The 22,273-nt window shown below is 39.6% G+C and overlaps 3 protein-coding genes across 3 annotated transcripts; 2 read left to right on the forward strand and 1 right to left on the reverse strand.

The window, feature by feature from the left end:
- Positions 1 to 341: 341 nt before the first annotated feature.
- On the forward strand, positions 342 to 8,267 carry ndel1b (nudE neurodevelopment protein 1-like 1b). Its single transcript, XM_063471969.1, has 9 exons — positions 342 to 502; positions 2,722 to 2,818; positions 4,436 to 4,589; positions 5,126 to 5,274; positions 5,370 to 5,506; positions 5,608 to 5,775; positions 5,858 to 5,949; positions 6,108 to 6,253; positions 6,389 to 8,267. Exons 2-9 carry the CDS (start codon positions 2,733 to 2,735, stop codon positions 6,477 to 6,479), a joined length of 1,023 nt encoding a protein of 340 aa, XP_063328039.1. The 5' UTR covers positions 342 to 502; positions 2,722 to 2,732; the 3' UTR covers positions 6,480 to 8,267.
- A 728-nt stretch (positions 8,268 to 8,995) lies between these two features.
- LOC134626762 (medium-chain acyl-CoA ligase ACSF2, mitochondrial-like) lies at positions 8,996 to 14,655 on the reverse strand. The gene is made up of 16 exons (XM_063472690.1): positions 14,651 to 14,655; positions 12,855 to 13,050; positions 12,239 to 12,367; positions 11,598 to 11,651; positions 11,317 to 11,435; positions 11,003 to 11,165; positions 10,792 to 10,887; positions 10,561 to 10,712; positions 10,377 to 10,465; positions 10,223 to 10,299; positions 10,023 to 10,130; positions 9,786 to 9,937; positions 9,559 to 9,700; positions 9,302 to 9,412; positions 9,146 to 9,214; positions 8,996 to 9,046 (listed from the first exon to the last, which is right to left on the reverse strand). The coding sequence occupies exons 1-16, from the start codon at positions 14,653 to 14,655 to the stop codon at positions 8,996 to 8,998; spliced, it is 1,713 nt and encodes a 570-aa protein (XP_063328760.1).
- A 1,524-nt stretch (positions 14,656 to 16,179) lies between these two features.
- On the forward strand, positions 16,180 to 21,586 carry atp5pd (ATP synthase peripheral stalk subunit d). Its single transcript, XM_063470690.1, has 6 exons — positions 16,180 to 16,258; positions 17,724 to 17,862; positions 18,182 to 18,278; positions 19,124 to 19,195; positions 20,698 to 20,760; positions 21,321 to 21,586. Exons 2-6 carry the CDS (start codon positions 17,741 to 17,743, stop codon positions 21,450 to 21,452), a joined length of 486 nt encoding a protein of 161 aa, XP_063326760.1. The 5' UTR covers positions 16,180 to 16,258; positions 17,724 to 17,740; the 3' UTR covers positions 21,453 to 21,586.
- The last annotated feature ends 687 nt before the right edge of the window (positions 21,587 to 22,273 follow it).

The raw sequence follows: 22,273 nt of genomic DNA on the forward strand, positions 1-22,273 counted from the left end.
CATGCTATTTACTTAAGTTTTTTTTATTTATTTTTTTATGTTTGATATTTGCCCTTTGTGTTATTTTTTTCTGCTTGAATTATTTGATAGGCATGGGTTTGATAATCATGCCTATTTATTTGACGACATTTCAAGGAATAGAAAAAAGTTATTGTTTGGTGGAGGTTCAGTCCCTTCAGGTCACTGTGAAGCTCGAGCGTAGTCCGAAAAAGAAGGAGCAAAAGGGTGTGGTGTGGTTAAATCGCGAAGATCTATTTCAAGAGCAGCCCTGCGTGTGATGTAACGTGAAACTACGTCATCACGTACGCCCCTGTCAGGATTTACGTTGGTTCCGGGAGACGCGTTGGCAATTTCCTAAACAGAGCTCAGTTACCTCATTGGGAAACGTCAGTATCACCCGAGGCCCGGCAAAGAGGAGCTCTGCGTGTCGTTGGGTGTTTTACCGGCTGGAAGGCGACTCGCTGCTACGGAAGACAACAGTAGACCGACTTGACATGAGCAGGTAACCGTTTAAATCTCTTAAATTTTTACCTCTAACGCGTTTGACCTGTCCGTGTAACCAGCTGTCGAGGCATTTGTGTGTGTGTTTTTTAGACTTTACTCTCCTAAACGTTACGAAAATTATATGGTTATTTCGGGATAAATATCGAGAAGTGTCACCTTAAATGTTTGCTTCATACGCCTTTAAATCCCGCTCGTTCTGTGTGCTGCATTTTTACTTGTAACGCGAGAGCGAGCCGACGGTTTTTGGCGTGAGCCCGAGCCTCTGTGCGGTCATACCTCCCACTATCAGATACCGACACGCTAAAACGTCTAAAAATCATCAGCGTCGTTAAATCACAGCCTGTAGCTGCTGGGCTGAATTAGACTTTTTGATACATTTGAGATCAATACCAACTGTCACATAATCAATGAGAGGTTCTTTATATCATGCTTTTTATTGAATCTTAAGCTTTTTTTCTCATTAAACATGTTTGTCTGTATGGTGGCTAATCCATAACATGGGGACCAAAATATGGACCCAGGTCAGGGGTTGCGCCACCACACCCTATAAAGCTATACAAACCAGCAAAACTCCACGAAGGAATCTGAAGAAAAATGTAGGATTTTTCTGTACAGGAGGGGAAAAAGTGACTTTGTCAGCATCAACACAGGACACAGAGACAAGAATGTGGAAAAGGAAGCACTCTCTTTACTTGCCTTTCCATGTCTGTAATTTCCAGATCTTTGCTGGATTTGGGCCATGTCTGTAGCGGTGTTGTTGCAGTAGACAAACAGATCCAGGGATGAACCAGAGAGCTATCCAAAGGAAATGAAAAATAAGAGGAGCTATCCTGTTCTGACTGTCTCTGCTTTTACCTGGTACAGGATATGACTTAGGGTTATTGTCCTGTGTAGGGCTTTGATGGGCTAGAAGATTCAGCAGAAAGCACCAGATCCCTTTCAAGCCTCTCTGTATCCTAGCATTGAGAGAGATGAGTAGTGTTTGGTCTTTGTCTGGTAAATCAAAAGAAACTTTTTAGGTACTTTCCTAGAGTGTTGTGTCTGGTCTCCTGACATCCAGCATGTTTTGTCAGAGGAAGCTTTGAAAAATTTCCCTTACTTTCTGTTACCCCCTCCTTATTATGGTCTGCAGCGCGCTGACACGTGAGGGTCTTATAGACGGGAAGCTGTTTATGACAGCATCTCTGAGGAATGTTGTAAAGGAAACTGCAGTCAAAGTCATCATCTCTCTGAGTCTAGACTTAGAAGCAACACACAGGCCCAAGCCAAGCAAGCCACTAGATTCTCTTTATTTATTTTTTTATTTTTTTTATAGGAGACTTTTGTCGAGGCAGTTTACACAAAAATCAGAGCACATTTGATTTCAGCTCAGGGTTTTCCTGTGTCATGTCCACTTGCTGCTGGTCCTATCTGCAGGAAATCCTTAGAAGCCAGGGCCAGTTTATAAATATTTCCAGGGCTACAGAAGTGCTAGTGCTGGTTTTGGCAGCTGTTTCACCAGACCCCTACATGCACACATGACGCCAACAGCAGCTCTTTCCAGATGTGTTTAATGATTCCCTGACAACAGCTGCGTAGGTCCATATACATCACAGAGTTGAATTGCTCACCAGAAAAGAGGAACAACTGTCTGTTAAAGTGCTAATTCTGCAAACAGGAAGGAAGATGAAAAACGTACCCACTTGTGAAAAATTTAAGAACTGGACTCACACGTTGATCTTTTTAGCAAATGAACTCGTCATGTTGAGGTTGCATGAGTTGAGCGAGCTAAGAGGTTAAAACTTAATAATTTAATGCACATATCACTGAGGCTTTCCCAGGTATATAAAGGCATTGGCACACTGAGCACACATTATTATCAATTATTTCTGGTATTTGGAAGTAATTGCTTCAAACTGTATTTAAGTTGGGGGTTTTTCTTAGCATTGTTGATTTATGAGTAACTGAGGATGGACGAACTCATCCGACAGGGTTACACAGTTAGGATGGTCTGTCGCTGAGATAAGGCCTTTCTTCTCCAGTGATGAATGAGGAGAATGTTTGATGGTGGCTCTGCTCTGAGATAAGAACGGAATTTGCTACGCTTGATTTAACATGTCAGAGGATGCAAATGGCAAAACTGCTGTGCTGTCCGTTTACTAGTTTAGCTTTTCGTTACAAATTCTAATCTAACTGAAAAATCTGTAAATGTAATACAAATGTGCCTTTAATCCTCAGGTTGCCCTGACATGGACACAGAGATGATTCCCAAATTTTCGTCAAAGGATGAGGAGGTTGATTACTGGAAGTCCCAAGCCCTCAAATATAAGAAAAGGTAGGTGGCATTTGTGTCTCATCTGACAGCAATGCATGCCTGAATTTATTTATGGTATGAGTTGGTGTGTATGGCTTAATTTCTTCAAAGAACAGGCCTGTTGTGCTCTGAGTTTTTCATTTCAGTTTGATATTAAGCCAAAATTAGGTTATATAACATACTGTCTTGAAAGAAAGCGGAGTTGAAAATCGAATGACAGCGATTCTTCAAATATAGCATAAGATGAAAAACAGCTTTTGGAGACAGTAGATGCTCATCCTTGCATAATAAGCAGCTGCTTTGTTTTGCTGAGTATGTGGTTTGCGCAGTAGTTTTGAAAGATGTGATTACATAATATCTTTGTGCCAAAAGTTTCCACACAGGCTGTGTTAGCCGTATAAGGCAAATGGCCAGAAAAGAGTAATGAAATCAGCACTGACACACTTCATGGTTTACTCAATAGGAAATGACACAGGCCACAGGATAGGCATTAGTGTCACTTAAGAGTGTCATTTGACATTTGTTTTGTCTTCCTTTCCTATTTGTGGACGTACAGTCTATGAGAAGAAGTGTAAAAGTGCACAGCAGGGGTTAAAGTCCTGCTTACTTTGAGACATTCCTGTGGGCACATGGTGGAAAAAAACATCAGTGCATGGAAAGAAAAGTGGCTTCAAGTAGATTTGCCATAGTGTGTTGTGGTTTTTAGGGCATGCATTTTCTCAGAATATCCTTCCACTGAACTTTTTATTTTGAGTTTATTTACAAGGCAACCATGACATTGTTTATCATTAGCACTAATAGAACTTTTAAATGTTTTCATTCTGATGTATAGAATACTATTGGCCGCTTTAATCTATTAGGGTTACATATTTATGTTACAGGGCCCTGTGTGTGCTGATCAAGCACCATGTGTGATGCTGGTATGTGTGGAACACACAACAACTGATTCATGCATTTCAGTGCTCTGTGGAGCCACTGTGAGGGCATTATCCCAGCACAGAGTCAGCTGACCAGTGTTACCAAGTGTCAGCTCAGCAGGAGAAAAAATAAATTATATTTAGATATTTAGAAGCCTTTTCCTCTCTTTTCCACCTTTTACATAAATGCATTTACAAATAATTACTATTTTATGGAATATTTAGTGTGTAAAAACATCCTGTTTCATAACTGTTAGCCTCCTGTTTTTTTGTTTTTTTTTCCTGCTTGTGACCTTTAACCCGTTCCACTCTGAAGATGCATGGCAGCATGCCCGTTCTTCTCACCTATTTTTGAACCAGCTACTGTCACAGTTTCACAGTTCAGCTGTTTCTTCAGAGCTGTATATTTAGAATGCTTAACTCGACAATGCTGAGCTGAACCCTTATTTCCTCTTTGACAGAGGCCAGATTACAAATACGAACCTGTAACTGGCTTTCATACAGGTTTATTTCTGGCCATTAGAGGGGTAGAAAGCTGCTAGAACATGTTTGGCTTGGGTCAGCTTGCAGGACAAAGGTCTGTCAGTTTTCTAGAGCTCATAGGCACAGTCATTCAGCTGGTTAGCTGTGCAGAACTGAGTGGGGGACGATGAACAGGAAAGCTTTTATCGCAATGACCATTTATGGTTTTACCCACTCTCTGTGTATTTTTGCCATTTAGTTGCCATGAAGCCCAAGAGGAGTTGCAGGAGTTCCAGGAGGGGAGCAGAGAACTGGAAGCTGAGTTGGAGGCACAACTTGGTCAAGCTGAACAACGCCTTCGAGACCTACAGAGTGAAAACGAGAGGCTAAAGAATGAGGTGTCCAACCTCAAGGTAACGGGCCTTTTTGATCTTCATTAAGCGTTTATCTTTGGCTAGGACACTAATAAAGTCATTTGTGATTACCTAAGAGGTTATCTGATCTTTGTTGGATCCTGCACACAAGGTCCAGAGTCTCATTTGTATGGTAGGTGTTAATCAGGGTTCTCTTAGGTAATCCTCCAGCACTCCTTAATAGGATGTCAGGATAAAGAAGAAGAAAATAGAAAACTGCAAGGCAAGCTTAGTTCTTATCACAGTAGACATGAACATGGTTTTCAGTGTGCTTGTTTGGTTATGCACATTGGTGACTGTACTGTATAACTGCACCAGAGAGCTCACAAATTATGCCTTCCTTTAACAACCATCGGACAACAATGTTCTTTGAAACCTTGTGACCGTCCTGAGATTCGTTCTGACTGATGCTGATCTTTGTAGTGGATAAAATGTTATTTTTAAACTAGATTCCTCTTCAAGTAGCGTCTTTGTTGTCCTTGTTTCTCTTTATAGACTCACTATTCTCTTATCTGCACATTTTCCATGTCTTCCAGGAAAAGCTGGAGCAGCAATATGCCCAGAGTTATAAACAGATCTCTTTGCTAGAGGACGACCTGGGACAGACTCGCAGCATCAAGGATCAACTCCATAAATATGTCCGAGAGCTTGAACAGGCCAACGATGACCTCGAGAGAGCAAAAAGGTGAGACTGACGTGCAATGTGCAAATTCTGTTTGTATTCTAGCATTTACCTCAAACATGTCAGCACTCATAAAATACTTGTCACTGTTTGTGTAGGGCTACAATAGTGTCTCTTGAAGACTTTGAGACCCGTTTGAACCAGGCAATTGAAAGGAATGCCTTTCTGGAGAGTGAGCTGGATGAGAAAGAGTCTCTCCTTGTATCTGTGCAGCGGTTGAAAGATGAAGCACGAGGTGAAGCCCACATAAATGCATTCTTCCCCTTTCTGGGCTGTGCATCATCTGTGCAAGTCGGTATTTCTTAACTTTCTCTCTTTTTTGTTTTCTTTCTTTAGACCTGAGGCAGGAGCTGGCAGTGCGAGAAAGGACCACAGACAGGATGTCAGCACCCAGCTCACCCACTTTAGACATAGACAAGATTGATTCAGCTGTACAAGCCTCTTTATCCCTCCCAGCAACACCTGTAGGAAAGAATATAGAGCACTCTTTTATCAGCCCCAAAGGTTAGCATTATTCCTACTCCATTTTTCTCTTGTTTGAGTAAAAGTTGTAATATGAGTGTTAACTCTGGCTTATATGTCCTAGCACTGACCAATGGCTGCGGTAACTCGTCTCTGACTCCCTCTGCAAGAATCTCAGCTCTTAACATTGTTGGCGACCTTCTGAGAAAAGTCGGGGTAGGTGTTACTCACTTTTCTGTTTTGGCTTTACATTTTAACACTTAGAAAATAAACAGCTCTGCACATGTTGCACTGAGGAGCAAGTCTTTTCAGCGACGCTAAAAAGAAAGATAATTATGATGATGCTAATTTCAGATTTCCTGTTTTGTCATTAGGCTTTGGAGTCGAAACTTGCTGCCTGTAGGAACTTTGCCAAAGACCAGGCAGCAAGAAAAAACTACTCCACAGACAAAAGCATGCTTCTCAACAGCAATGCCACCAATTTCTCTCACTCACTACATACTACCTACTTCGACAAAACGTAAGTCTTTTAGCATGTGCTTTTCTCCTTTCCCTGTCTGTTTGTCCTTCTGTTATTTAGTTTGATGTTAAAATCGGATGCCCTGGCTGTGTGTATATCTTTGCTAATGTTGAGTATGTCTTTTGACATCTGCAGCACTGTTAATGGATTGGATCCCAGCACCTTGACTTCCATGACACCATCCAGAGCCCTGTCTCCACCAGGCATGCTGCCTTTGAGTGTGTGATTGAGGGGCTCCTCAAGCCAGAGAAAGCTCTAAAGAAACTCTTATCTCCTCAACACAGTCTGGGAACACAGAGGGTGTGTGTATGTTTGTGTGTGTATGAACGAAAACAGAGCTGGAGTGATGTGTGAATTTTTTAGCTCGGTGTGTGCAAGAGAGGCTTGTGTCTGTTTTGCAGCTCTAAGTGCATCTGTGAGTAGGTGCAGTCATTTGCACCAGTCAGCCAAAAAAGCATTGAAAGCACTTTCCTATATTGTGTATATACCCATCGGGGCATGGACCCGGTGGGCTTCTGGAGGGGCTGTGGTGTCTGGGGAGCACGGGAACCAGATGCTCCTGGTGCCTCCCACACAGATGTTCAGTAAGTTTGGGAGCTGGGGACTCTGGAGATCAATGCCTTATACTCTTTCTCAGGCAGTTTAGGAGCTGTTTTGGAGTGTGGCTGGGTGTGTTCTCCTCCAGCAGGAAGGGCACTACCATCAGGGAGTGATATGCCATGGGGTTAAGCTTAGTACCTGGGGCTTTGCAGCAGAACAGTGCTTTGTAACCAGGTGATCATCATTTTTCACATCAGCTTTTAGTGGATTTAATGTTGTGGCTGACTGGTGTATGTTCCTACCACATTCTCTTCTTGCTTGTGCCTAAAGCTGTACTGCACTGTGCTTGAATGCAATGTCACTGCAATGTTTTGCCCTTAAGATGTCAACTTTGAACTGGCACGGTTACCTAGGTGATTCCACAGTTCATATGAAGACTCATCCTTGACAACTGGTCTATGAGAGACCACAGCTTCCTTTGAACTTTCCTTCCTTTTCTGTATCATTGCATTGCACAGTTAAACTAATTTCTGTTTAGATTGTTCTATGTTTAAAAAGGGATATGTTCATATTAACTAATTTATCTCACAGTATACTTTAAAGTGAAATTTTCCTATGTGATTTTATTTTCTTTCCTTTTTTTCTTGCATGTGTTTAAATTGAAGAATGACCGAAATGAATGTTGACTGTTTAAAGCCATGTAGCCGTGCTGCAGTTGTTCCTCTTGTTACTGGCTGATGTCTGGAGTGCTTGTGGAAATATCAGCTTGTTCTCCCCTCTGGGTTAAACCTGAATTTACAGGTTTCTGCTGCTGTCGAGTGTATTCCTCTGCAGACGTCCACTGACGTTTTTTCAAGAGAACAGTATTGCCTTTTTATAATATTTAATGTATTGATTTTTTTTTTCCGTGTCGTTCCAGGCTTATTACCTCATTGTGACATGTTAGGAGTTAGCAGCTATTAATTATTGATGGGTGTCATTTTTGGCTCATACAAATCAAACTGCTTAAAACTGACTCAAGGATTTTTTTTTTTAATTTATTTATTATTTTCCCTCAGTTTTATCTGGAGTTATGGTGCATTAATAACAATAACTATAATGTTATTTTGGCAATACTTACATTTTTAGCAGATTTCTTATTGGCTCTGCATCCCCTCACTTACATATCTTTAATTCCTCAGCGTCACCATTTTGCACCCTAAAGGCTCACACAAAAACTTGTATTCATTGTTAGTTGATCATTTGATGCCACTTGGGGCACAATGGGAGCCTGTTACTTAAATTGGTTCTACAGTTGGTGTATAGCTTGTATAGATGACAATTTTGCCTACCACTTTGTGCATATTGACATTTGGCAATAAGGTCCTATTTATTTCAGATTCTGTATGGCATGTGTTCAGATAATGGGTTTTACTATTGTACAGTGGTTAAGCCCATTGTATTATGATATCAAATTGTTTAAATAAAGATTAATATGATGGATGTGTTATGTTTTCTGTTTGTTTTTTTTTTTGTTTGTTTGTTTTTGTTTTTGTTTTTTTGAAATGTACACAGTAGTAGTGAATCAAGATATAGAGTGGTTTCGTTTACTAATCAGAAGGTTGATGGTTTGATCTCTGGCTCTTCCAGCCTTTGTGTTGAAGTATCCTTAAGCAAGATATTGAACCCAGCGCATCCATCAGGAGTGAGAATGTTGCAATAATTTGAACATCTGTGTAAATGAGACTAGTAATAAGAAAAAACTTTGAGTGCACAAACTGAATAGAAAAGCACCATTACTACCATCCGTTCAACAGTGTCCCAGGTTAGAAGGGTGGTAGTGGTTTAAAGAAGGAGCTTCATGATGACACAGCACAAGGAGTGCTTACTTTTACTTTTCCAAAGCATCATTTTCCCCAAAGGTTTTTGTTTTGTTTTGTTCTTTTTGTCACACTGCACAATGGTACAATTTGTCTTTTAATTCAGTGAAATATTGGTGTTGTCATAGATCTTTAAAAAAAACAGAACAGTTCAGCAACTTAAGTTTCATAGTTTGGTCAAGAAAGTTTTATGGTTGGTAAAAAAACAAACAAAAAAACAACAACAATGTAATAATATTTTTTATTTATATAGCACCCCACAACTACAATTTAAAAAGAACATGGAAATGTTCCAATTTCCACTGTTCTGCATTTCAGGTGCACTCCAACCGTGGACACAAAATTAAAGGCCCAACTTCTTCTCCATTGTTTCCTTTAATATGTTCTTCTTGATCTAGAAAAATATTTGGTTTCATGTTAATTATGCATTATATAAGTCTATAAATGCATGCATACTGGAAACAGATGGCATGTTTGTGTGAACGTTTCCTACCTTTCCAGAGACCGTGAGAGGGTAGCTGTCCACAAATAACACATAGTGTGGGATCTTGAAGTGAGAAATCTAAAGGCAGGAGGGGGCAAGCTACAGTCATGCTTCAATTTAAAGTGATTACAGGTGCTGGCAGTCTTGTGTTTTATCTCTTCCTACCTGGCCTTTGCAGAAAGCTCTTATCTCTTCTGCACTGGAGCTCTGACCCTCCTTCAGCTTGATGCAAGCACAAACCTGCTCACCCAGCCGCTCATCTTTCACTCCAACCACCTGTAAGCACGGGAAGGAAGAGTTGCAGTTCATACCAAAGAGGCTGCTTATTGCTTACAACAACCAAAATACTATTTTTAAGCTCTATACCCACACAGAGACACTACTTAGTACTCATATGCTGCCCTCGAGTGGTTTAATCTTACCTGCACTTCCTTTACTTTGGGATGCTTGTAGAGAAATTGCTCTATCTCAGCTGGATAGATGTTCTCTCCTCCTCGAATGATCATATCCTTTATGCGTCCTTCAATGGAGCAGTATCCCAGACTGTTCAGACTGGCTGTGTCACTGTACAGACAAAAACTACATTTCTCACACTGCCCTCTACTCAATAGTGACTGTATCTAGGGACATATATGAAACTCCACCTTACCCAGTCCTGTACCAGCGGTCTTGGGAGATGACCTCTCTGGTTTTCTCTGGCTCATCCCAGTACCCATGCATCACACAGCTGCCTCTGATCAGCAGCTCACCTGAGGCCCCAAGAGGGACAATCTCCCCAGTAATGGTGTCCACCACTTTAGCCTAAGGTTAAGGTATGCAAAAATACCACGTGTCACTGTGTTAGAGGGATGTGTAGATGAAGGTTTGTGTGGAAAAGAAATTATACCTCAGTGTGACCCAGGATGCATCCTACGGTGTTCATCTTCAGCTCCTCGTTGTCCTCTGGAAACCCAAGAAATGTAACAGGACTATTTTCAGTTGTTCCATAGCATAACTGGAAAAAAAAAATCATGTGCATATGTTGCTATGTGCTGGTATGTGCTTTTCCTGTAAGTTTTAGTGTTATCTGAAGAGGTATCATCTCACTGTTATCTCCTTCATATTCATGTCTGTTGTCAGTCTTCTCACAATCTCTGGAGGGCACGAAGAACCTCCCATGACCCCTAAAAATGCAGTAGCAAATATGAAGGGTAGACATGACACCAAATTTAACCCATTAATATGTCTTTTGGTCTCTCACCAGCTTCAACTGAAGACAAATCATATTTTTGTAAATCTTGGCTTAGCAGATCAGTGAACATGGTGGGGGTACCGTACACAAAATTGCACCTGGAGTAAAAGAAAAGACGTGAATGGTAATCTGTGAAAGTGCTTATTCTTGTACAGCTGGACACTTAAGATAGCGAAGATGAGTGGTGCTGTACTTTTCACTTTGAATGGCCTCTAAATTGGCAAAGCTGTTGTAGGCTGTGGAAGGAAAAACTAGCGTGATGCCGTGAACTGCCATGCTCATTCCTCCAAGCACGGAGCCGAAGCAGTGGTAGAATGGAACAGGCACACACACTCGCACTCGAGGCTGATGGTGAATAGAGATAAGGAAGTAATTCACTATTATTTGTGCTTTCTTCTTGTTAGTAACATGTACACGAACTTACTCTCCATCCGTAACCGATGCGGAGGCCCATAAAGTAGGCATTATTTACAATGTTGTGGTGGGAAAGCACAGCTCCTTTTGGGTTCCCAGTCGTACCCTTACACAAATCAATGACCAGAATGATTATTAGATCATTTTCAATGCTCTAATTGTTGTTACAGGTCAATATGATACATGTGTGCCCTGGAAAAAGTTGAAACACTGAATGTTACTGATGTGAACTGAATGTTGATGGGGTCATCGAAGGAAAGCTTGCTCTGCAGATCCATCAGCTCTTTGTGGTGCCGACTCTCCCCTGCTTGCATCACATCAACTACGTGGAGCATCCCTGGCTGTCTGCTGTCGGTCACAATCACCATTTGCAAGTATGGCAACCTAGAAAACCCATGACCATATCTTTGTCTCAAATCCTAAAACGCCTAAATCCTAAACTTCAACACTATCAATTTTTTAAGAGTAATAAGTTATAAAAAGGTTTCATAGTCCCTTAATATCAGCAGAGGAAGGATATTTGAATCTGACTAACCTGGAGCTTTTAAATTTGCCTCCTGGTGTTGTGCCAATCTCTGGGCAAATCTTCCTCAGCATCTCACAAAATCTCTGGGTTTTAAAGCTGGTTGGACATACCACTGCCTTACACTGGACCTAGATGCAACAAATCTGTTTTAATACATTCAAACTCTTATATGCTTGAATAGTCCAGTAAATTATCAGTAACCAATTGAAGTACAGCATAGAAATTGTAAGCAGGCTAAACATTTCTATTCAATTTCAGGCTATTTTCCCAATAGGGCCAACCGACTGTACCTTTAGTAGAGTGAACTCCACTTCCTTTACCTGATAGGCTGGGTTCAAGGGCACCTGCAAAGATAACAGTTCAAAGAAAAAAGTTCTATCCATGCAAAGCTTCACTGTCTTTTTTTCAAAAGACTACAGAAAGACTACAGAAAGCATACCATATCATTCAATTCAATTTTATTTACAGAGCACCAAATCACAATAACAGTCGCCTCAAGGTGCTTTATATTGTAAGGTAGACCCTACAATAATACATACAGAGAAAAACCCAACAATCATATGACCCCCTATGAGCAAGCAGTTTGGCGACAGTAGGAAGGGAAAACTCCCTCACGTGAGAGAAGGAAGACAGGATAAAAGACATGTTGTGGAAGAGAGCCAGAGATTAATAACAAGTATGATTTAATGCAGAGAGGTCTATTAACAAATAGTGAGTGAGAAAGGTGACTGATCGTACACATTATATTATAGGTGATGATGACAGATTATTTTTGAGCTGGTAAGCATAAAATTGTAAGATTACATAACAGCTCCTCTATGCAACTGCCAGGTTCAATGCCCTTGTCACTTACATTTGACTGTGTTTGATAACACAAGCTACGGTTCTGTAAAAGCTGTTTCAAGGGGATGTACACAGCTCCTGTACTAACCAGTATAATTCCAGCCTTGGCTGAAGCAAACTGGAAAAGGATCCAATGATATGTGTTTGGCCCCCAGACTCCCAGTCGATCGCCTCGCTTCAGCCCCAGAGCAAGGAGGCCTGCAGCAGCCTTGTCAACCTGCACAAAAAGAAAACAACAACAACAAAAAAATACACACAACTTCCGAAAGTTAAAAATTACTAACAGGGTTCTGTGGTAAAAAGCAGCAAACTTAAGCTTCTTCTGTCTTTTCTTTTTGTTTTTAAGTCTCTTTCTGATGTCAGTAAGATGGGCTTTTTAACACAGCTAATCTTATTTTTTAATGTCTTCAAAAGACAGAGAGTCACTATCAAACCAAGTTAATACTTTTCAGGAACCACATTGTATGTCCATGTTTTTCTTAAAATGATGTAAGCGTGTTTAACAATCAACCAGCTACTTATGCAAAGTCACCACTGAGAGTAAAGGTCCTACACCTCGGATCTTAATGGGAAAAGCCCATATTAATATAATTAAAACGTCAGATTCAACCACTAAAACAATAACTAAATGCATATAAATAATGTGTAAGGGTTGTCACATGCATGAAAAAGCAAAAGCTAAATGGATGAAATCTAACACGTACGTCTTGTTGAAACTGTGCAAAGGTTTTTTGGATGCCATCCTGCACAAAGATCACAGCTTCCTGCTCAGGCCAGCGTTGGGCAGTTGCATCCAGACTCTGGCTCACAGTCAGGGGGAGTAGTGAGAAAGAGGAGGTGCCGTGGACATAGCTGGTGGTCAGTGATGGGTTTTGAGGAGGACTGTCCACGTGAAGAGCCCTGATATAGAACACAGGGTTCGGACATCAGATGGTACGACCTGTGAGTTTAGTGCATTTTTAGTGATATTATTGCTGATAATACCCAGCTGGAATCCACAGGTCGTAATTGTCATTAATGAGGAGATTGTTTAAATATTTGCCTTTAAGTCAAATAAATAAACAAAAAATATATTCAAACATGCACCAGTGCACAGTAATCAAGCTCAGTCTCACTGTTAAAGGCTAAGAACAATCAGGGCATGAAATGACTAACGCAAGTAAAATAATAGTTTTGAAGAGCCAATGCAATGAAAAAACCTAAAAAAAAAAAAAAAGAATCTTTATGCTGCTCAGTATTGTACATGTGCTAAAAATTAGCCACATAAACTTACCGGCACCACTGCAGTAAAGCTGCGGAGCATGATTTCCACGTGTGGCTGTGTTTGAGTCCATTCACACATCTGAGACTGTGGGCACAGGATCCGAGCAGCAAGGATGAAATCGGTGTCGGCATTGGACTCAAGCTGCTGACTGACAGCTCAATCTAAGTAGAGTGAAAATACATCTAGGTTGCAAAATGCTGGGTCTTGTTAAAAAAAAAAAAAAACAAGTAAGATTGCTGACTGCTGGTTTGCTCTGGTTGGATTCATGTGTAATCTTTAACTTCCACTCATCCTCACTGGCTGACATACATGTATATTCAGGGTTAATCATTTCCAAGTTAATGTCAGTGGTTAATTTCAGTGCAATCAGGATTGCAATCTTTGAATTCATTCATATCTAGTGTTAACTCTGTGTATGATGCACCACAGGCTCATGAAACCAAAGACAAAGTCAAAGCATAGTCACCCAAATTTTGATTGTCGGCTTGTGTTCCCCTTGGAGGAGTATGCCAGGACTACAGTGATCTTCTGATAGTGATCACTGATCACTTATCGCTCAGAGTCTGTCAGAAGAAATGCACAGTTGTCTGATACAACAGAGCAGCCTACACTATACAACAGCGCATCTGGACATTTTTAGGAATGTGTGTAGTCAGTATTAAATTCAAAGTTCAACATTTTTCTTTGTAACTCAGCTGTCCTCCCATCATTAACCATGTCAGTCTGTCTTGTCTGTGCAATCATTCAGTGGCAGTCGCTGCAGTCCAGAGCGGATTATTTATTATTCACAGTTATCCACATGTTCAGCTTATGTGAAATGCTACTAAGATTGTTTTGTTTGTTTGTTTTTTAATAACCAGCATGAGCACCTCTATAAAAGTAGAGGTTTTGGCAGTTTTCTGGTGTGGAGCATTCAGGTGTATGCTAACACAATCTCACACTTTTCCCCAGCAAATTCACCCCAAGGTCAGGCAATGCAATGCTCAGTGACACTGTAAAAAAAACAACAACAACCAAACAAACTAACAAAATCCAGGAGCTACATCTCAGACTCTACGGGGCTCAGTTCGCATCTCAAATGTTAAGGTCCATGACAATTAGAACAGTTAGAAAAAGACTAATTACCATGGGTTGTTTGGAAGGGTTAACAGGAAGAAGCACCTTCTCTCTGAAGAAACATGGCAGCATGGCTTATTCGATTTGCACTTGTAGTCACTGATTCAAGTACGAACTCACCCCATATTAACAAAGAATAATCTTTGTTAATATGGGGTGAGTAACAAAGATTATGCAGGCTCTAGTTGGAAAATCCAAAAAAGCGAGGCTCTGATTGGGAGAGCCTTGCCTCTAAAGTGTGGGGTTTTAAGACTGATTTCACTGTGTGATGCATTACTGACTTACATGCATTCTGGTTTGCAGTATGTTGATCCTTTTGATGTTGGTGTGAAGTTTGAGATCATATTCAGCAGAAAGATTTGTTATCCCAGAGGCATCACCGGTTCATCCTCCCCCAATCTCTACTAAAGCGTCTTAATAAAAAAATGTAACAGTTGTAAAATAAAGTTTCTCATTTTACCAGTATTTCTTCTTGTAGTGTTTTGTTTTCAGGTCTCTGAAAGATTATTAATTATTAATTATTAGAAAAGCCTCTCATTGGTTTATTTTGGCTTGAAATCAGCTGAAAATTTAACTAATTTTACTTTATTGTAAAAATGACCAGGTTTGTGGTTCATTTCATTCAGCTCTTTAGAGTAAAGCTGGAAAAATTAGTGAAGCAAATTCATGCCAAATTACAGCTATTTACTTACATTTATTATCAGAATAATTCATTTTAGCATTGAATTTTATGTTTAGTTGATTTCTATTTCTTTTTTCTTTTTTTCTTATTTCTTTGTTTCATTGTACTATTTGTCCTTCGTCCTTCCTCGCGATCGTTACAAACGCCAAACAGCAGATGGCAATTTTAAGCCATATAGGCAGTTACACTGTTTGACCGTCTTCCGTAAATGATGGAAGTGATACAAGAGTGAATGTTAGAACAGGGTCAGAATCAGCAATTCACCTTACATTAGTGTCAGACTCATTGGCAGGTATTTGTTCATGGCAGGTAGTGTTGGGAAGGTTACTTTTAAAATGTATTCCACTACAGATTACAGAATACATGCCCCAAAACGTATTTTGTAACGTATTCCGTTACGCTACTCAATGAGAGTAACGTATTCTGAATACATTGGATTACTTAATATATTATCATGCTTTTTTACAACTACATGAATGTACTATTGCTGTGTGATTTATTACTATTACTGAAGGCTACTCGCCATACCAATACCAACTAGAGTTTTAAATCTTAATATAAAATGAGTAACACTGGTAAAGTTAGACCATATTCAGTATCAGGCACTAAGACTTTGCACAGGTGCATTTAAAACAACTCCAACAGCAGCTTTACAGGTCGAGATGGGAGAGATGCCATTAGGAATGAGAAGAGAACAGCTCATACTTAATTATTGGGCAAATCTACAGGGCCACGGACAGGATCACCCAACACATGAAGTACTCAAACCTTGCTGGGAGAAAGAAAGGAGGGAAACGAAGAGCTTTGGAATGATTGTGGGAAGACTAGCAACAGAATTTAAACTGGATCAGTTAATAATTAGTCAAAGAGTGTTCTTTGTGTTTTTTGTTTGTTTGTTTTTTTGAGCGACGTTCCAGACCACACTCCATACCAGTTGGTGGCGGTAATGCACCTTCCAATTGTTTGCCAACCGCCAATAAAAACGTAGAAGAAGAAGAAGAAGACCGTCTTCCGCTTCCTGTCGGCGGTCTGTCCCTGCGGAGTTGGTATGTACATGAAGTTCAGATTTATCAAAACAAACCTTAAAACTAATCGCCAGAGTCTAATCTTGGACAGATTTTTCAAAGTTGTTCACAAAATGTTAAAAAATAAAACGACAGCAACGTAGAAACTATGTTTACTGCGTGTTATCCTCGGGATGCTTATGCTGCTAATGTTTAGCTACGTTTTAAGTTCATTAGACTGAAGGCACATTGCGTTAGCTGTATAACATAGGTGTGCGGATGGGACATTTTAATAAGAACAACAATAATAAATAAAAAATAATCTGTGAAGAAAATCAACCCTTTAATGGCTCTCACTGAGCAATATTTTACCCAGAAAATTAAAGCAGTATCGTTAATGATTGTAAGGTGATAATCAGTATGAAAATTATCTTCAGACAACAATTACATTAATTTAATTATAAACTAACGAATAAATAAATATTAAAAAGCCTTCTATCCGGTCGCGCACCTTTGTGTTTCTGTAACATAAATCACAAACCGATATTTTCCCTATGACATCAGGTTTCCCTGCATGGTGCTGTTCACCCAGTCAGTCTAACGTGGGCAGCTGTATGCTCAGTGCTCATTCTCCATTTTTAGACAATGATCAGCTCAGTGTGTTTTAAACATACCAGGATATTTTAAATATTCTCGAACGCTTTCTTTGATGTTAGATTGGTCATCACTGCAACTACACCATACAATTACACATACACGTATCTGCACCCAGAGTGGATGTCAGCCCATGTTACGCTGTCATTGTGACAGTCAACCCGTTTAACCTGTGACACACCTACACCTGGAATGCTTTTCCTAAACTCTTACAAGGAAAAGTGGATAGGAGAATTTCTCAGGACTTAGGAAAAGAGAACAGCCTTACACTTGTCTCTAATGATGTGACTCCGGATGTCCGCCGTGTTGAAGCTACAATATGCAGAAGATGGACTACAAAACGCCACAATGCGTTCCAACCCCGTTGTTTTATGGGGTGATTTAAATGAGAAAAGCCTGAGGAAAAATATCCCTTCATTACAAAGTATAGCATTTTAAAGAAGGAAGAACATTTAGGGTCAGATCTACTAATGTCTACAGCAGCGCAGAGCCTTCTTTTGATGTTAAAAAGCTGCTGGATTTACTAAATGGCCTCGGTGTAAGTTTGTCACCTGAAAGTTGGGAACAGAGGTATTTATAGGAGTTTCACTTTCAGGAGAAGAATGTTTAAATGAGTCAAGCAAATGTAAATATGTTTCTTATGAAAACCAGTATAACCTTTTTATGGAGTACATTTATTTATTTCAGATTTTGTTTAGTATCTTTCTGATGACTGAAGTGTTGCATTAAAAACAACCAGCACAGGAATCTAAATTTACAGCTGAAATTGTGACAGATTCAGTCCCTGCGTTGTCTGTTTGACCAACACCAGTTAATCTGAAACACCGGTCTCCGGTCTTGTTGTCCTCTTCAGCTCACACATTCCCAAACATGGCTGGGAGACGAGCTGCACTGAAGGCCATTGACTGGGTGGCTTTCGCAGAGAGGGTGCCGCCCAACCAGAGGACCATGTTCAACAACCTGAAGACACGAAGTGATGCCATCGCTGCCAAGTGTGTATTCAGTCTTCAAACCCTGTTCCAGCATTTGACACAGGCGCATTCCACCCATAAAATAGCCTGATGTGATGTCACCAGCATGCTCTTCTTTGCCACCCGTGTGATACATGTTTGGTATTATTTCTTAGTATTTAGTTAACTGTAATTAACCTTATTTAGACAACCTCTGCATCTGTTATTGGCATTGCATCATGAGTATGCCCAGAATACACCTGTGAAAGTGTGCAGATTTTGTCAATAGGGGCTCTTCTGTCATGTCTTGTCTGTTTACATGTCTTGTGATGACAGTAAGTTAGCTGTTGTGTGTTCACAGACTCACCTCTCTACCCGAGAAACCTCTTGCTATTGACTGGAGCTACTACAGATCTGTTGTGGCTAAAGCAGGCATGGTGGATGAGTTTGAAAAGAAGGTAAGCCTGCACTAAATGTACCGATTCAAAAGAAGTTGGCACCCACGCAACATGCAAATAAACGTAGAATGCAATGATTTGTAAATCTCATAAGCTCCTTTTTTATTCATAGTAAAACCTAGAAACGTGTTTGAAACATATCAAATATGAAAAATGTACCACTTTTAATAAAAATATTACAATTATTGTGTTTTACCACTGTGCAACAACGAGAGACCACTTGTTGGAATTTTGGGACAATAATGTTTTTCCATTCTTGTCTATTCTTATTATTATCCATTCTTGTTATTATGTCTGTTGATGGGTGAACCTCTGCCCACCTTTCCTTTTGAGATTCTGCCTATCTAAGCTGCTTTTTATATAACCAAGCATGCAACTGACCTGTTGCCAATTAACCTAATTAGTTACAAAATGAGATGTTTTATTAGCAACGAATTGCAAATGAAATATAATTTGCATTCTGTTCTTGTTTACATTTTACACAGTGTCCCAACATTTTAGAATCGGGGTTGTAGTGCCTTTACAATAGCTTTAATGAAGAAATGTAAACTGTTAACATCATATTAATATTAATGATATTTTCCAGTTACAGGCTTTTGGCAAAATAATCATGCTTTTTAATTTGCACTATTTTTTTCCAGCATTTTTAAAAGTTTCAACCAAAACAGCAGCCACATTCAATTTCGTTACAGTTTTTAACAGGGGTTAGAAACATTTGAACCTGCTTAAAAATACTTGGGAAAAAAATAGGTGAAACAGCAGCTGTGCTTTGTGTATTTTGCGTACTTGTGGCCTTTTTTCCAGTGACTTGAATGTATAAACCTTATATTTAATGTGTCCCACAGTTCAGTGCCCTGAAGGTCCCGGAGCCTGTAGACACTCAGACAACAATTATAAATGCTCAGGAGGAGGAAGCGGTGAGTGCCTCTGTTTGAAGATGGTGGATATAAGAATGTGTGTCCCATCCTGAACATAAAGCTGAGAAGGACAAAATCCAAAGTTTAATTTTGAAAAATAAAAAAATTCAAGCACAACATAATCACTGATAATCACGGAGTCTTTTCAGTATTAGTTTAGAGCAGGTAGTGAGCCATTTATATTAAAATACTATCCAGAATTTGGTTAGTCAATTATTAGTCAATTTATCTTATATTCTCTGCAACTTATTATTATTATTTTTAATATATACACACACACACACGTGTGTGTATGTATGTATATATATATATATATATATATATATATATATATATATATATATATATATATATATATATATATATATATATATAATTTTTTTTTTTTTTTTTTTTTTAAGGGTGCAACAAACACAAAATTCATGGTTCGGTTCGGTTCGATATTTTTTCGATACAAAAAAATGTTCATGCCTTTTTAATTTGTCATTTATTAAAATTATAAATATATATTTTAACTCAAAAGTACAGTTTTTAAATGTAATGTTGCTGAAACAACAAAGTAATAAAAAATAAATCTATCTGATCGAGAAATCACTCATCTTTGGAAAAGAGAGTTTATTACAGAGAAATGGCTCTTTCCAAAATAAAAGCTATACTATACGCTTCTTCTGGGCTATATTCTCAGCAGCATATTAAACATATCAGGTCCTCATAAGGAGAATCATGTGCTAACGGCTGTCTAAATGACTCTGGTAAAGTTTGTAGCATGCGTGCTTGTTGTTTTTGTCTGCTTCCACTTGTCTTTGCACTAGAATGATGTCGGAGTAAATGTGCAGTCATATTCGTTGTGTTCCCACTAGTGCTGTCAGCGTTAATCTCATTAAAATGACATTAACGCCACAACACGGCAAATCTCCGTTAACGAGTTACCGCGGATCGCCCCGTGCGTGGAGCTGGACGGCGTCAACACGTTAACAAGCAAGCAAACTGCGCTAACGCACTAGTTCCCACCAATTGAGCATTGCGTGGCACATCCAACATACTGTTTTACTTTTGTCCATGACGCGCTTACCATCAGGGTCATCCTTCACATGAAAATCAAAATAGTTCCAAACGCCAGATCTGAATGAGGGTGGGGCAGGTTGCCATGTTGCAACGAGCTTAGCTTCTGTCTTGCTAGCTTGCGCTGCGCTCAGTGGATCTGCACGCGACAGTGCAGCCTAGGTGGAGTAGTCGAACGCAGATCCACTGAGCGCTCAACACAGACAGCATCGTCAGAAGAAAAGTTGATAAAATAAATAAAAACTTTTGTATTGTTCGATACATATGCGTACCGAACCGAAAGCACTGTATCGAGCGGTTCAATATCGATACGAGTATCGTTGCACCGCTAATATATATATATATATATATATATATATATATATATATATATATATATATATATTTATTTTGCTGTGTAAACTTGATGAAACGTCTTGTAATGTTTACTTGTCTTCCAGAACAAATCAGCCACTGCCTACGTTGAAGCATCCAAGGCTCGTATCGCTCAGTATGAGAAACAGGTAAGCCTTATACATTTCATTTGTTATTTTTGGAGGGGTTTTTTAAAGTGACATTTACCTTTTTTAATACCATCTTTCCTTAAGCTCAAACATCAGACTATTTTCCACTAGCATCTACTTGACTTGACTCGGTTTTTAAGGTTTTGCATAAGGTGTTAGTACCTGGCGTGTATACGTATATTCTGTATACGTGTCTCCACCAACTCTGACAGCCACAGTTTAATTTCAGGCTGGCACACATTCAGACACAGAGGAATATTAAATAAATTGGCAGTCCAGAACAACTCTTCCCCCAGTCAGTGATGGGATGCTGTGAACACTTGCATACAGAGCAGAAGCTGCTCTTCTTTCTTCTTCACTCTGTATTTATCAGATTCAGGTGGATATTCAGTAGCACCCAGTCCTTCTGAGTATTAGGTGTTCTTGGAAAACTGGCAGCACATTTTATTCTGAAGGAGAGAAAAATCTGCTGAGACATTTCCACTTAAGGCCTAGTAGAGTTTATTAGAGCCATGTTTTATTTTTTTATTTTTCCTGATCATCTTTTCTTCCTTTCCCAGCTGGAAAAATTCAAGAACATGATCCCGTTTGACCAGATGACGATTGAAGATCTGAATGACACATTCCCAGAAACAAAGCTGGACAAAGAAAAGCATCCTTATTGGCCACACAAGCCCATCGCTGATCTGTAAATTCACCACACTATCTATATTCCATATGCTGAGGAAAGATCTGTCTATAAGTCTGTATATCAGCTTCTCAAGAAATGAAAGCATTGTGTGTTTTATTTCTTTGTAATTTGGCGTAATTAAATCCTGAAATCGTGGCTCCTCTGTCTTGTTTTTTGTGGTCATCAAATAGCGTCAGAGTTCATCAGTGTTCACAGACCCATTATAAACAAGCTCTCAGATCCCTCGCAGGCAAACAACTGTTATTTTATTACAGGATTTCTTCCCAGGCGTCATGAACTCAACTTGATACCTTTGACTGTGTTTTCTTTCTAAATTTGGTATGAAATATCGCCCGACTCTCACTGAAAACTCGACCCTTGTGGATACACAGTTTTTAAGCACACACTCGGCCAAGTCGCACTCAGCGGAAAGAAGAGTACAGTTTCCCTCTTTCGTGGGGTCGGTGTTGCCTTTGGGGAACCCGCAATGCCTCGTCTTTGTCAGTTTTCCTCATCAGAAAGGCAGACGCAGCTCTTCCTCGTTGTATATTTACTTCTGTGTGTAGCTAGGTAATGCCTCGATGTATGAATACATGCTATACGCTGTTACGTTAGACAGAGTCAAGCAATCCATCAGTTTGTGGACAGCTATGTCTGCAGAACAAATGATCATCCAACCCTTTTATTATGCAGTGTCAGTCTTGTTCAGGCTTTGTTATGACTACAGTATAAATCCACATTTCACCACAGATGGAAATATGAGCAGTCTCCCTGGGACTGGAGGGAGACTTTAAACATAAAGCCCGCTTTCTGTGCTCTCACTGCACTATTATTATGGCTTTG

This window comes from Pelmatolapia mariae, linkage group LG4 (genome assembly GCF_036321145.2).
Source record: "Pelmatolapia mariae isolate MD_Pm_ZW linkage group LG4, Pm_UMD_F_2, whole genome shotgun sequence".
Lineage (NCBI taxonomy): Eukaryota > Metazoa > Chordata > Actinopteri > Cichliformes > Cichlidae > Pelmatolapia > Pelmatolapia mariae.

Bases quoted from the DNA above. Each gene is read 5' to 3' on its own strand.
- ndel1b (XM_063471969.1), top strand. From the start codon at position 2,733: ATGGACACAGAGATGATTCCCAAATTTTCGTCAAAGGATGAGGAGGTT. The intron at 5,275-5,369 runs GTGAGACTGACG...CTGTTTGTGTAG, and splicing joins GACCTCGAGAGAGCAAAAAG to GGCTACAATAGTGTCTCTTG. The intron at 5,950-6,107 runs GTAGGTGTTACT...TTTTGTCATTAG, and splicing joins ACCTTCTGAGAAAAGTCGGG to GCTTTGGAGTCGAAACTTGC.
- LOC134626762 (XM_063472690.1), bottom strand. The intron at 11,166-11,316 runs GTTAGTCAGATT...TGGGTTTTCTAG, and splicing joins GGCAAATTTAAAAGCTCCAG to GTTGCCATACTTGCAAATGG. The intron at 10,300-10,376 runs GTGAGAGACCAA...CTGCATTTTTAG, and splicing joins TTTGTCTTCAGTTGAAGCTG to GGGTCATGGGAGGTTCTTCG.
- atp5pd (XM_063470690.1), top strand. From the start codon at position 17,741: ATGGCTGGGAGACGAGCTGCACTGAAGGCCATTGACTGGGTGGCTTTC. The intron at 17,863-18,181 runs GTGTGTATTCAG...GTGTGTTCACAG, and splicing joins AGTGATGCCATCGCTGCCAA to ACTCACCTCTCTACCCGAGA. The intron at 19,196-20,697 runs GTGAGTGCCTCT...CTTGTCTTCCAG, and splicing joins ATGCTCAGGAGGAGGAAGCG to AACAAATCAGCCACTGCCTA.